The sequence below is a fragment of the Rattus norvegicus genome, chromosome 3 (genome assembly GCF_036323735.1).
Source record: "Rattus norvegicus strain BN/NHsdMcwi chromosome 3, GRCr8, whole genome shotgun sequence".
In the NCBI taxonomy this organism is placed as follows: Eukaryota; Metazoa; Chordata; class Mammalia; order Rodentia; family Muridae; genus Rattus; species Rattus norvegicus.
Window position 1 is genome coordinate 76,638,650 of NC_086021.1, and position 12,949 is coordinate 76,651,598.

At 37.2% G+C, this 12,949-nt stretch overlaps 1 protein-coding gene across 2 annotated transcripts in view; it reads left to right on the plus strand.

The window, feature by feature from the left end:
• Hat1 (histone acetyltransferase 1) overlaps positions 1 to 12,949 on the plus strand; it is a 48,260-nt gene that overhangs the window by 14,208 nt on the left and 21,103 nt on the right. For both annotated transcript variants that reach the window (XM_017591624.3, NM_001009657.1), the window contains exons 3-4: positions 5,776 to 5,851; positions 6,674 to 6,794. In XM_017591624.3, the coding sequence (XP_017447113.1) occupies positions 5,776 to 5,851; positions 6,674 to 6,794 (197 nt within the window). The remainder of the gene's footprint in view (positions 1 to 5,775; positions 5,852 to 6,673; positions 6,795 to 12,949) is intronic.

Genomic DNA, 12,949 nt, shown 5'->3' on the forward strand with positions numbered 1-12,949 from the left:
ATCCAAATCTAGAACCCATTTTCTGAGAATAGTACAGTGTGAAACAACTTTTTAATGTTATACATACCCAAAAGACATTTAAAGCACTGTAGGCTGAACCCAGTGATGTGCATATCCATAATGAGTGTATGTGTACCTGCAGGTGGGAGCAGACAACCTGAAACGCTCTTACCTCTTAGCTGTCAAAGATACAAGCAGGGGCTTCTAGGTTTGGAGAGGCAGAAACTTAGTAGATCGATCAAAAGCATAAAGTAAAAGAGGTCTAAGGAAATGCAGGTTTTGGGGGCAGATACAGTGTCAGGCATTCTGACTCTGGGAGTGGTTGTAAACTAGTCTTGAGGAATAAAGTAAACTGTGAGTTCTATGGGGGAGGGGCCTTGGACCAAGCTACCGTTCCAATCTTATGTAGTTACCCAAATCAGCCATTTGTCAAGTGTATATTGAAGCCAGATTTGAATTGAAAGGGTTAAATTCTAATTGGAGCCCCTTTAAATTAGCCCTCAAATAGGCAAATAAGTTTCTTTGGGCACAGAAAATTTGGAACCCGTGGATGGACTCAGGACCAAGGTGTAGGCTGGATTCATAGTTGTTCACAACATCCTTCAAGTCTGGAAATGAGCAAATGTGCCTGGAAAGTAAGGTGATGTTCCCAGCCTATACATTTCAAGGATTAAGCCACTGCAGGGCCAGTGCGGGGTTGTTGGCTCTTGGCTGATTGAGCTGATTGAATGGTAGGCCAGTGGAGAATTCAGAATTCTTAAAGCCAAACTTTCTTCATGTGGTGAAGCCTTTGACCAAAAGTGCTAGTGAATTAAGCTTCAGTGACGCCCTAGTACCTAACTAGGGTGCCTCCATGTTAGGTTCATAATTGCCTTGACCTAGCATTTTACCATGTTGTGTGTTGTATATGTTGGTTGAATGTAGTGTTGAACCCTCACGTAGGTCAGAATGTCTAGGTGAGAGAGTGAAGATAAAAGGCTGCTCGGGAGAAAAGGGTGGTCCTACCTGGCCTGCTATTAGCCTGGGAGTGTATGAGAACCAGGGAGGTTTGTCTGGAGGCTTGAGACACTAGTAGGCTCAGTTTTACTATCCTGGGTCTTTTGCAACATAGGTTAGATTATTAAAGGGCAGCTGTAAAGAGGTTTGGTTTGATCTTAGGCAGTTCTATATTTATTCATTGTAGGGGTTACTTTGTCAGTGTGTTTGTTTGTCCAAAGCGCCTACAAAGTAAAGCCATTATAGTGGCAGAAATGACTACTGTAGTCCACAAGGGAAGCTGAGAAATGTAGTCTTTCAGCAGGAAGCTATCAAATAAGGGAACTTATAAAAGAATGCATGTAATTGAGGCTTGCTTATAGTTTCAGACCATTAGTCCATGATCATCATGGTGGTAGCAGGCAGGCAGGGATGGTACTAGAGCAGTAACTGAGAGCTTTATATCTTACATAAAAGGTGGAGGCAGAGAGGGAAATTGCCTGATATAGGTTTCTTCAACTTCAAAGCTTACCCTCAGTGATATACTTCCTTTAACAAGGCTTCCTAATTCTTCCTAAAACAGTCCACCAAATAGGGAACCAAGAATTCAAATACATGATCCCATGTGGCCATTTTCATTCAAACCACCATAGTCATTAAGCTTTAAAAGTTGATTAAATTCACATTTTTTAAGGATTTTTTTTTATTTTATGTATATGAGTGCTCTATCTGCATGTACACCTGTATGCCAGAAGAGAGCCTCAGATCCCATTATAGATGGTTTTGAGACACCATGTGGTGGTTGGGAATTGAACTCAGGACCTCTGGAAGAGCAGCCAGTGCTCTTAACCGCTGACCTCTCTCCAGGTCCCTAAATTAACATTTTGTTAATTCCTTAATTTTAGTCTTTTGAGATAAGGACACACGGTAGACTGTCCTGGACCTCAGTATATACCCAAGTCTATCCTTGAACACCTAATCTTCTGCCACCATTCCCAGCTTAATTATATCTTCTATGTATTTTCTCTAAAAGTTACAGAAATATTACTTAAAAGGAAGATTTGTTGTTAAGACCTATGGTATTATAGCACTCAGGTACCATTAAAATAATTGAGTTATACAGGTTTCATGAAAAGAAAAGTTTTAGTGATTTTAATTAGCTTTGTTTTGTTTTGTTTTTTTGTTTGTTTTTTGTGTGGGTTTTTTTTTTTTTTTTTTTTTTTTTTTTTTTTTTTTTTGGTTGAGAGTGGGTAAGAGAAGGTGTTGGGTTTCTTTCCTGCTCCTTTAAACTTTGAGATTGGCCATGCAGTGTAGCCCGGCTGACCTATAGCTCACCCTTGCTCAGCCTGTCCATGAATTTGCACTACTTCTGCCTTAGTCTCTTCTGTGCTGGGATTGTGGATGTACTTGCCACACTAGATTTATTTCACCATCTTTTGACTCTGTCTATTGGAGTAATATATTCTGCAGAATTTTTACAAAGGGCAGAACAAAGAGTGAAAGTAAAAGTTACCCATAGTTCATCACTAAATAACTCCTTTTGTATAATAATTTAGGCATTTTGCATCTACTTTTTCCTCTTGTATAATTGAGTCCATAGTGTCATAGGGAGCTCATTTGGATTTGCTTGTCATGCTGCCACAACTGCATTTAAAGATTTAAAAATATTAATGTTCCTGTTGTCCAGGAGAGTTTGCACATATGTATGCATTATTGTGACACTCAACCTCAAACTTCATACTGTCTAAGCTGTATCACCAGCCCATTTCAGATTAACAGTGGGCAGTATTTGCCTAGGCTTCTTTTTATTTTTTTCTTTCAATTTTTAGAGTAAAAAAATGTCAAACATCTAAAAACTGAAAATATAAAATACAGCACAACTTTAATAATTAACATTTGCTGTATTTGCTTTAGTATTTTTGGTGAACTATTTGAAAGTAGCTTTCTGTACATAGATATCTTCTCATAAACTTGTCTTCATATGTACACATGAACATAATGCCATTATCATAGCTAATATGTGATTTTTTGGTTCTATCCTTAAGTTTCTTTACTAATAAAAGTGGTGGGAGGGGGATGAAGAGATGCTTAGCTGTTAAAAGCTGGGCTCATAACCAAAACGTCAAAAATGTTTCTTAAAGTGGGATCTAGTCAAGGTTGCTTTATTTATTTGTATTTATTTTTCTTTGTGTGATGCTGAGGACCTAATTAAGACCTTGCTCTTGGTAGGGAACACTCCAGCCCTGAACTAGTCCCATGTTTTCCATTGGGTTGTAATTTCTTAATGTCCTTTAATTTAAAACTGTCAATCTTTCCTATATCAGTTTCTTTAGATCATTAATTTGAGAGAATAATGTTAGTATATAAAATTATGCAGATCTATGTTCTGAACTTGTCTTTACCTGTGTTTTCTTGAATTTTCTCTATTCTTTGTGTTTCCTATAAGTTGTAAAATTTTAAAAGTTGATTAGGTTTAGGAAAAGGTAAGAAGGCTTCATGAATCATCAATGATTTTATACTGCATTGAATCACTCAGTGAACACAGACTATTAGTTTTCACCACAGTGTGTGATGATAAGTTTTTTCCCTTGAAAAGGTGACTGCCACCATAGAGAAAGTTACCTCTTCTGTAAAGTGGTATTCTGGGTGATATTTTGCATGCATTAAATGACTTCATTGACCATGACAGCTATGGAAAATTTTCATCTGTATTTATGCTTTCATTCTTTAGTGGTGTAAGGACTTTTTCAAAAACTACATTTTGCTGGGCAGTAGTGGCACGTGCCTTTAATCCCAGCACTCCGGAGGCAGAGTCAGGTAGATCTCTAAGTTCAAGGCCAACCTGGTCTACAGAGTGGGTTTCAGGATGGTCATGTCATGGTTATACAGAGAAATCCTGTGGTTTCTCCCCTGTGAAGTCCCCTCCCCCCCAAAAAATTATTACATTCTTTTTTCAGTTAATTCTTTTTGGAAGCAGTAGAAAATGGCACTTGTGGAAAAGAGGACATCTTGTGGGAGTTGGCTTTCTTTTTCCACCAAGTGGTTTTCTAGGATTGAACTCAGGCTATCTGGGTGAATCAAGTGCCTTTACCCATTGAGGCATGTCATCAGTCTAAGCTCTAGGACTTTTCATAATTTTTTATAACAAATTATATCAGGAAAGTATCCAGTAAATCAGTATCTATACTATACAAATCTATACGGTATCTATACAAGTGAAGCAACACAAACAATCATTTCCATCTTAAATTGGTTGAGATAGGAGTTGGGGGCATTCTCAAGATTGTAGGAAATGGGAGCTTAATGTAGATGCTGGTGTTGCAAGACATCTAAGCAGTGTTCATTAGAAACAATTTTGTTAGGCCGTGGTGGTGACACCTTTAATCCTAGCACTCAGGAGACAGAGGCAGGCATATCTCTGGGAGTTTGAGGCCAGCATGGTCAATGGAGACAGTTCCAGGACAGCCAGGGCTACACACAGAAACTTTGTCTTGAAAAACGAAAAAGAAAGTAAGATTAGTGCTGGTACTTTACTAACAAATAGTTCCACTCTTATATATTTATCATAAAAGTAGAGTAAGACATTAGTGAGTATCATTCCAACATTTTATTTGCTTGCTTGTTTTGCAGTGTAGGGATTAAGCTCAGGGTCTCTTTCGTGCTGGCACTGAGCTGTATCCCCAGGCCTAGGAAGCATTGTTTTTTTTTTTTTTTTTTTTTTTGTTTTTGTTTTTGTTTTTGTTTTTTGTTTTTTTTTTTTTTTTTTTTTTTAGGAGCTGGGACCAAACCCAGGGCCTTGCGCTTGCTAGGCAAGCGCTCTACCACTGAGCTAAATCCCCAGCCCCCGGAAGCATTGTTTTTTATTTTATTTTTTGAAGCAGATTTTCTTTGTGTAAAGCTCTGCCCATCTTGGAACTTGCTTAATGTAGACAAAGCTGGCCTCGAACTCAAAGAAATCCACCTGCCTCTGTGTCATGAGTGCTGAGATGAAAGGTGTGTGGCACTACACCTGGCTACTTTTAATTTTTAAAAATTTATTTTGTTTTATGTATATGAATAGTTTGCCCGTGCATATGTATGTGTATCACACGAGTGCCTGGTTCCTGAAGAAGGCATAGGATCCGCTGGAGCTGGAGTTAACAGACTGAGATGCTTTGTTGTGGGTGGGAACTGAACCCAGGCTCTCTAGAACAGCCAATATCCTTAAAATGTAGAGCCATCTCTACAGCCCCCAAGCAGCATTATTTTTAAGAGAGGGAAAACAACAGTAAAAAATTAAATGTCATCTCAAAGTCAAAGGCTGTCAAGATGGCTTAAGTAAGCCTAGTCTGAGTTCAGTCATCACAAGTCAGATAAAGAGCAGGAGAGAACCAGCTGCATAGTTGTCCTCTGACCACCACTACCAACACACGCATAAGCAAGCGTGCGTGGGGACCCATCCCCCCCCACCCAAATGGCATGTTAGGGACATTGTCAAACTTATTAGAATGTTTTGTACAGTATTGGTTTTGTTTTCTAGATGCTGTAGGTTTTCTTATCTCAAACTATCCTTTTTTGGGGATTGTTTTCCTCTTTCATTGTGCATGAAATATAGAAAAGTAAAAACTAAATCACATGCCTTTGTCATACTGAGTTTCTCAAATTTAGAATAAGTAGGCTTTTGATACTGAGCTTTAGTGTAAGGAAGAGAAACCTTTTAAGTAAGGGAAATAAGTGTTGGCAGTGTCCTACAATAGTGAAATTCTTGAAGTAGAAATGCCTGTCACCTTTAATGTCTATCTATTTTATTCTTTTGAACAGTTCGTTTTCCTGAAGATCTTGAGAATGACATTAGAACTTTCTTTCCTGAATATACCCATCAACTCTTTGGGGATGAGTAAGTAACACATTTGCTAAATTAATATGGCAAAAAAAAAAGGAAGAAGAGAAGAAACTTTTTTTCTCTTAGGATTTAGAATCAGATTTTATTTTCTTTAACTTATTTTTTATGTTTATCTTAAAATGTATATTAGGATAATAATTTATACATTGAGCACCTCTCTGTATAGACCTACATTTTACTACTACAAACATGTATATTTTAATTTTGACTGCAGTATTAACCATTCTATTTCTACTTTGTGCATTGGTAGACTTGAACAATTGCCTAAGGATATATGTGTCTAGAATTCAGATTCACACAATCTAGACTTAATAGTCATAATTATTTTTAGTTTTGCCTACCTCTTGTCATACTACTTGCAATATAACATAACCCCTGAAAGGTAGAACATTCCAGTCAATGATTTAAAAAGCAATCAAGAAACTGCGTGTGCACACATACGTGTGCAGGTAAGTGTATAGAAAGCAGAGGAGGATGTTGGTGTCCTGCTCCGACACCTAGGCCAGCGGCAGTAAGCTTCAGCTACGCTCCTTTCTCCATTCCCCACAGCACTGGCGTTATATGCGTAGATAACTGGCTTTTTATGTGGGTGCTGCAATTTAAACTCAACTCATTAAGCTTGTGCAGCAAGTACTCTGACCTATTAAGCCATCTTCCCAGACTCTAGAAACAACCTTAAATATGTCCTGGAATATAGTTTAACTTCACAGGTAATTGTATGATTTTAAGTTTGCTTTTATTTAAATAGTTAATACTTTTTGATGACTTGGCAAACATTTATTTTGGCTGTTTTTTGTTTTTGCTTTTTCATCTCAGTGAAACTGCTTTTGGTTACAAGGGCCTGAAGATCTTGTTGTACTATATTGCTGGTAGCCTGTCAACTATGTTCCGTGTTGAATATGCATCTAAAGTTGATGAGAACTTTGATTGTGTGGAGGTAAGAACAAAAAGTACATATATTTTAACTTTTCTACTTGAGTGTAAGAGAGGGTTTACTTGTTAAGGTTCTAAAAAGGAGACTGAAATGTAGCTTCAGGATGAGTCTTTCGGGTATAGGAAGTGTTTTGCCTGTCTTTTCTCTAATCCTGTGATCATGATCCTGAGTCTGTTTATCTCCTGAGGGAATCTTCTCTATAAAAACCTTCACTTTGATGATCAGAACTTTACATACTGACTTGCTTTTATTGTAGACATAGAAGTTAACAATTTTCTGTAGGCTTTATTTTAACTTGTGGTTTTTATCCTATTGATTGTATTATATGTTTTTCTCTTTCCCTTAACTGTCAGTTAAGTATCATCATGAGGAACTTCTTTTAAAAACAACCTATAAAACAATTAGAAGCATAGTATATTGATATGTTTAATTAAATTATGTGCAATGTATATACAGGATGAGAGAAGCCTGCAATAGTTTTAGTTTTAGAAATTTTTTGATTGGCATATAATAGTTTTATATATTTATGGAGTTCATTCAGTACATGCATATTATGGTAATGGTCAATGCAGAATAACATGGTATATCTTTCACTTCAAATATTTATCAAGAAATAGTCTCAGGTTGGCCGTGTGGATTAGCAGGTAGAGCACTAGTTGCTCTTCCAGAACACCAGGGTTGCATTCTTAGCGATTATCTTACTGTCTGTAACTCTGTAGGAGATGACTCCCTTTTCTAATCTCTGAGCACCAGGCACACACATGGTATACAAACATAAATGCAGACAGAACAACCATACACAGAAAATAGTAAAACAATTTTAACAGAAGAAAGTATCATATTTAGTATTAGAAATATTGGGGTTGGGGATTTAGCTCAGTGGTAGAGCGCTTGCCTAGGAAGCGCAAGGTCCTGGGTTCGGTCCCCAGCTCCGAAAAAAAAAAAAAAAAAAGAACCAGAAATATTTTGAGTACTACTTGTTCTTTGTTTTTGTTTTTGTTTTTTTTTGTACTTCTGTCACATTTAAAATTGCCAAGCTTGATAGAGTAGTGATATGCAATTATACTTAACATTTGCTTTATCTCATAGTTTATATCTCTTAATTTCCTTTTAATTTTGCTGATAGAAAGCTAATTGTAAATAATGCTATAGTTGTATAAGTGAATATTTGCAACTAAATTCCATCTAAACCAGCATTGACTAAATTATTAAAATAGAGGTTTTCAGTAGATTTTTCTATTTAGATATGGTTAAATTTCCCCAGATTTCCAAATATTTAATACTAAGTATTCTGATATCAGATATGGCCGTTTTCCTTTGTACAGTACAAAATTCGCTGTCATTTGAGGTGTCTGTGCTTGTGAATCTGTGTGAATGATTTAATGTTGTAGCTGATAGTGCTAAATTGATTTCTTCCAAAGGAACTATTGACTTAGTTATTGATAAATCTCTCAAATACTGTGTGTAGTGAAAATAGCTATTTGCACTAACTTTTAACTGTTCCATTTCTGAAAACCAGGGTTTTCCATTAAAAGGACTATGTTAAGTTTAAGAATAATCAATCAATCTTGTACAGTGTTTTTGTGAGGTTACTACTTGCTTCACGGTGAAAGGTCATTTGCTTAGTGTTAAGGAAGGATCTCCTTCTCCCTTGTACCTTTTTTGTTTGTTTTATTTTATTTTTGGCTTGTTTGCTTTTGCTTTTTAAGAATAGTGATTCATGTGGGCACAGGATGCTGGTCTCTTCTGTTCTAGTTTACAGTGATAAATTGATAAATGCTCATTCCCAAGGACTTCCTGTGCACACATGTCCCTACCTCCGCTGCTGCCGCCTATGAATTATGTGTATATGGCATGTGAAGGTGGGTATTCAGAGAGGCCAGAGGAGTCTTTGGATCTCCTGGAGCTGGAGTTACAGGTAGCTGCGAACTACCCAATGTGGGTGCTGGGAACTGAACTCAGGTCCTCTGCTTTTAACATTGGAGCTGTTTCTTAAGCCTTGCCTCCTATGCTCTTGATGCTAAAAATACAGTAAATAAAACATTCTTTGTTCTCATAGAATTTACCATAAACAATTTATAAATCCAGAGGGTATTAGAAATATTTTGCTGGGATAGTTGAAGAGAATGGCAAGTCTACATTTTACAGAACCTTGGGATTTCTGTGCCAGGGTAAGATATTGGTAAAAGGCAAGAAGAGTTAGTAGCCTTTGTAGATTTTAAGCAGGTAGTGAATTAATACAATATAATTCTTATTTTAAAAAGCTAATTCTGGGCTGGCATGTGAGCATGTTTGTAATCCCAGCATCCTGGAAGTGAGAAGTGGTAGGAAGATCAGGATTTTAAGTTTTCTTCCCCAAAGAGAAAACAAAAAATAAAAACAATAACAAAACAAGCACACACACACACACACACACACACACACACACACACACACATACACACACCAATCTTGCTGTAGAAGCCATAGTATGTCACAGTGTGTCACATAAAATTCCCTTTTGCCCAAATACCTTTACTTGCAAATGTTCATTGCAGTGAATCATTTGTCTGGTTTGAGGCCTCTGGCTTTTGCTACACTATCAATACTGGAACCTCACTGGGACTCGTTGGATATCCTGTTGTTGCCCTGTGACATGAGATCCTTGTAGCTTTGGATCTGCAGGACCTGTCCCTTCATGTGCTCCAGCAGTTCACAAATGGGGTAGATACTGGGGTGGGCCAACTCAAAGCCCAGAATCTGGATCTTAGGTGGTGGCTGAGTTAGCCAGCCTGCCAGCTCTCCTGAGCCAGCACCATCAGGATTTGCTCTCTTGCTTTGCCCAGGCAAAGGGCAGGACTAGCTTTCCTGGCAAGGGGCTAGCACTGTCTGTCTCTCTAGGTTGAAGTAGATTTGATGGTTGAGAGAGAGAAGCTAGGGGGAAAAATAATACATTGCCTAAAAAATAGTGATACTGCCAGGTATAACTGCATCTCAAGGCCTTCTGGGTCTGTATACGTCCAGGCTAGCCAGAGTTACATGGAATGTGACCCTGTCTCCAAAAAAACCTAAAAACAAAAAACACCCAAAACACCAAGTGTGTGTGTGTGTGTGTGTGTGTGTGTGTGTGTGTGTGTGTGTTGCCAAAGCCCATGTGTGAAAGCCAGAGAAAAACTTGGTAAGGGTTGGTTCTTTCCATCTATGGTATGGGTCCTGGGATTTGAACTCCACTTGTCCTGCTTGGTGTCTGGCACCCTTACCTACTGAGCCATCTCACTGCTCCCGTTACATTAATATATTTTTTTAATACCTCTGCCTTCTCTTGGGGTAATTTCATTACTTTTTCATGAAGAAGTATATAAATTAAGTTTGTTCATTTCCCTAGTTATATTTCTGGGAGAGATTTGATTGAGATGCATAGACAAGTTGTGTTATCTATGAAATTTCAATTAGTTTATTCTTGTTTCCTAATTTCCTAATGAAGATTAAATTTCACAGATGAAACCTTAATTTTTTTCCTGGAATCTTTAACTTCTTTATAGGAAAATAACCTGTACTCTGGCACTGATTATTGAGTCTAGGGCCATACATACACTGGACAAGCCCTCTTCCACTGAGCTATAGCCCTACTTGTTTATTTTTATTTTTGTAACTGTGTCTTATTAAGTGGCTCAGGAGTACCTTGAACTCATTATATAACCCGGGCTGGTCTTGATGGTGGGATTCTTACCTGCCATCTGAGTAACTAGGGTTATAGGCCTCTACTACTAGGCCTAGCTATTGGAAAGTCTTTTGTACTTTATAGACTAATTATTGTATACCTTTGTGTATATAAATACACACATGCATGTGTGTGCATGTAGGTCATGATGTGAGGTCAGGGGATAATCGGGTGTTATTCCTCAGGCTTTGGCAACCTTTGTTGTTTTCTTTTAATTTTTGAGGCAGTGTCTTAACTGGCTTGGAACTTACCAAGTAGGCTAGGTTGGCTGGCCAGCAAGCCCTGGAGATCTGTATGTCTGCCTTTACAACACTGTGCTTTTAAATACATGCCACTAAGCCTGACTTTTATATGAGTGTGAAGGATTGAACTTGAGTCCAAGTCCTTGCAAGGCAAAGCACTTCACCACCAGATCTACCTACCTAGTCTAATGCACCAATGTTCTTTAAACCCATCATCATCCAAGCTGTAAAACTGTAGCTTCATCTTGCTCATTTGAGTAGTAAAACACTAAGGCAGTGTCAGAAACATAAATGAGCATAAATAGACCAGTGAAAGGGTCACATGCTAAGACTTCACACTTAAAGCTGGATTTCACAATATGAGAGTGAGTAAATCAAAAAGAAACAAAACTCCTTTTACTTTTTATAGCTTATCCTAGTTATTCTTAGAATTATAATAATGTTAAATCTTGTGACATTTAAGCCAAGTAAAAAAATTGCACATTCCACTTACTTAACATTCCTTTAATTGCAATCTCAAAAATAACTTACCAGTGGCAAACTCAGACACTGCTGCTTAAGATAAGGTACTAGAAAGGTTATTGTAAATAATGTATACATTAAAAGCAAATTAAATATTTGTAACATTAGTTTTTCTCAGGCATTTTGCTTTGTACAGTGATGAAGGAAAACAAAAAAAGCTCTATAGGAACATTTTCTTATGTAACAGACAAAGCACAAAACATTGGAAGTAAATGGACATAATGAGAAAGCATATCCTTATTGGTCAGGAGGGCTGACTGCTCCTGTACAGGAACCAAGTTCCATTTCCAGGCAGACATAGCAGTTCACTATCACCAGCAACTCCATTTCCAAGGCATCTGACTCCTTCTTCTGGCCTTCTTGGGCTCCAGGTATGCAAATGGTACCCAGACATTCACACAAGCCAAAATTGCTTACATGAGAGCAGCTAGCACTATTGACCACCACTAAGTCATTTATCCAGCCCCATGAAATATCTTTAGGACTTTCTCACCATGGCTTAAATTTCTAAATGAAATCTAATATTCTATCCTTTGAATAGAATTTACATAAAATAAAATTTTAAAAAGTAAGTAATTAAAATAATAAAAAACTCAAATGGGTGTCACTTGTAATTCCATTACTTGGTGGAAACAGGAAGATTGGAATGGGAGTTGAGGGCCAGCCTCAGTTATATAGTAAACTTGAAGCCAGCCTTGGCTACATGAAACAGAAGAAACATTTTAAACCCAGTAATCTTATCTCTGTGTGCACAAGACATGCACTTAGACAAAACATTCATACACATAAAATAATAAGTATTTAAGAAGATTGAATCCAGTATATATTTTAGAAGCTCTCCAAGACTGAGTTGTAAAATATTTTGGCTTTTGTTTTGCTTGGGGGCACTAATAGAAAAATGAAATAATTTTTTTTTCTTTAAGGAACAGAATTTCAAGTTATAGGTTTAAAAGGCTTTTTTTGTTGTTTTGGTTTTTTGTTTGTTTTTCAAGACAGGGTTTCTCTGCATAGTTTTGGCTTTCCTGGAGCTAATTCTGTAGACCAGATTGGCTTCAAACTCACAGAGATTTGCTTGCCTCTGCTTCCCAAATGATGGACATGTGCCACCACAGCATGGCTTAAGTTCATATTTTTATATAGGTGAATGTTTTGCCTATATGTTTATATGTACATGTGTAGCATATATGCCCATTTAGGTTAGAAGGCTGCCTTCTTTCAGATTCTCTGAACTGGAGTTACAAATGGTTGTGAGCTACCATGTGGTTACTGGGAATTGAATGCAGGTCCTCTGGAAGAGCAGCCAGTGTTCTTAACCACTCAGCCATTTTTCCAGCCCATTAAAGAGCTTTAAAAATTGTTTTTAGTTTAATATGAATAAAAATGTATACAAATTCTCTGCTTTTAAATTTAGCTCCTTTCCATCATAAGAGTTCTTAAAATAATTCATAGATTTGCTCAAAGCAAAAGATTTTATTTGAAGGTGTTTATTACAGTAATTATCTTTGAAGATTGAAAGTTTGTTTAAGCTCAGATTTGAGAATAGTTTGCCTTTCAACAGAATTATGATTTGAAACATAGCAGTTCCAGAGACCTTTGAAGTCGATTTCTAGTTGCAAGATGGGTAAAGTGACTCATCACACTTCTTTATGCCTTGCTTAGGAGATGTAACAGAAGGAAAGTTAAAGGTTAAAATA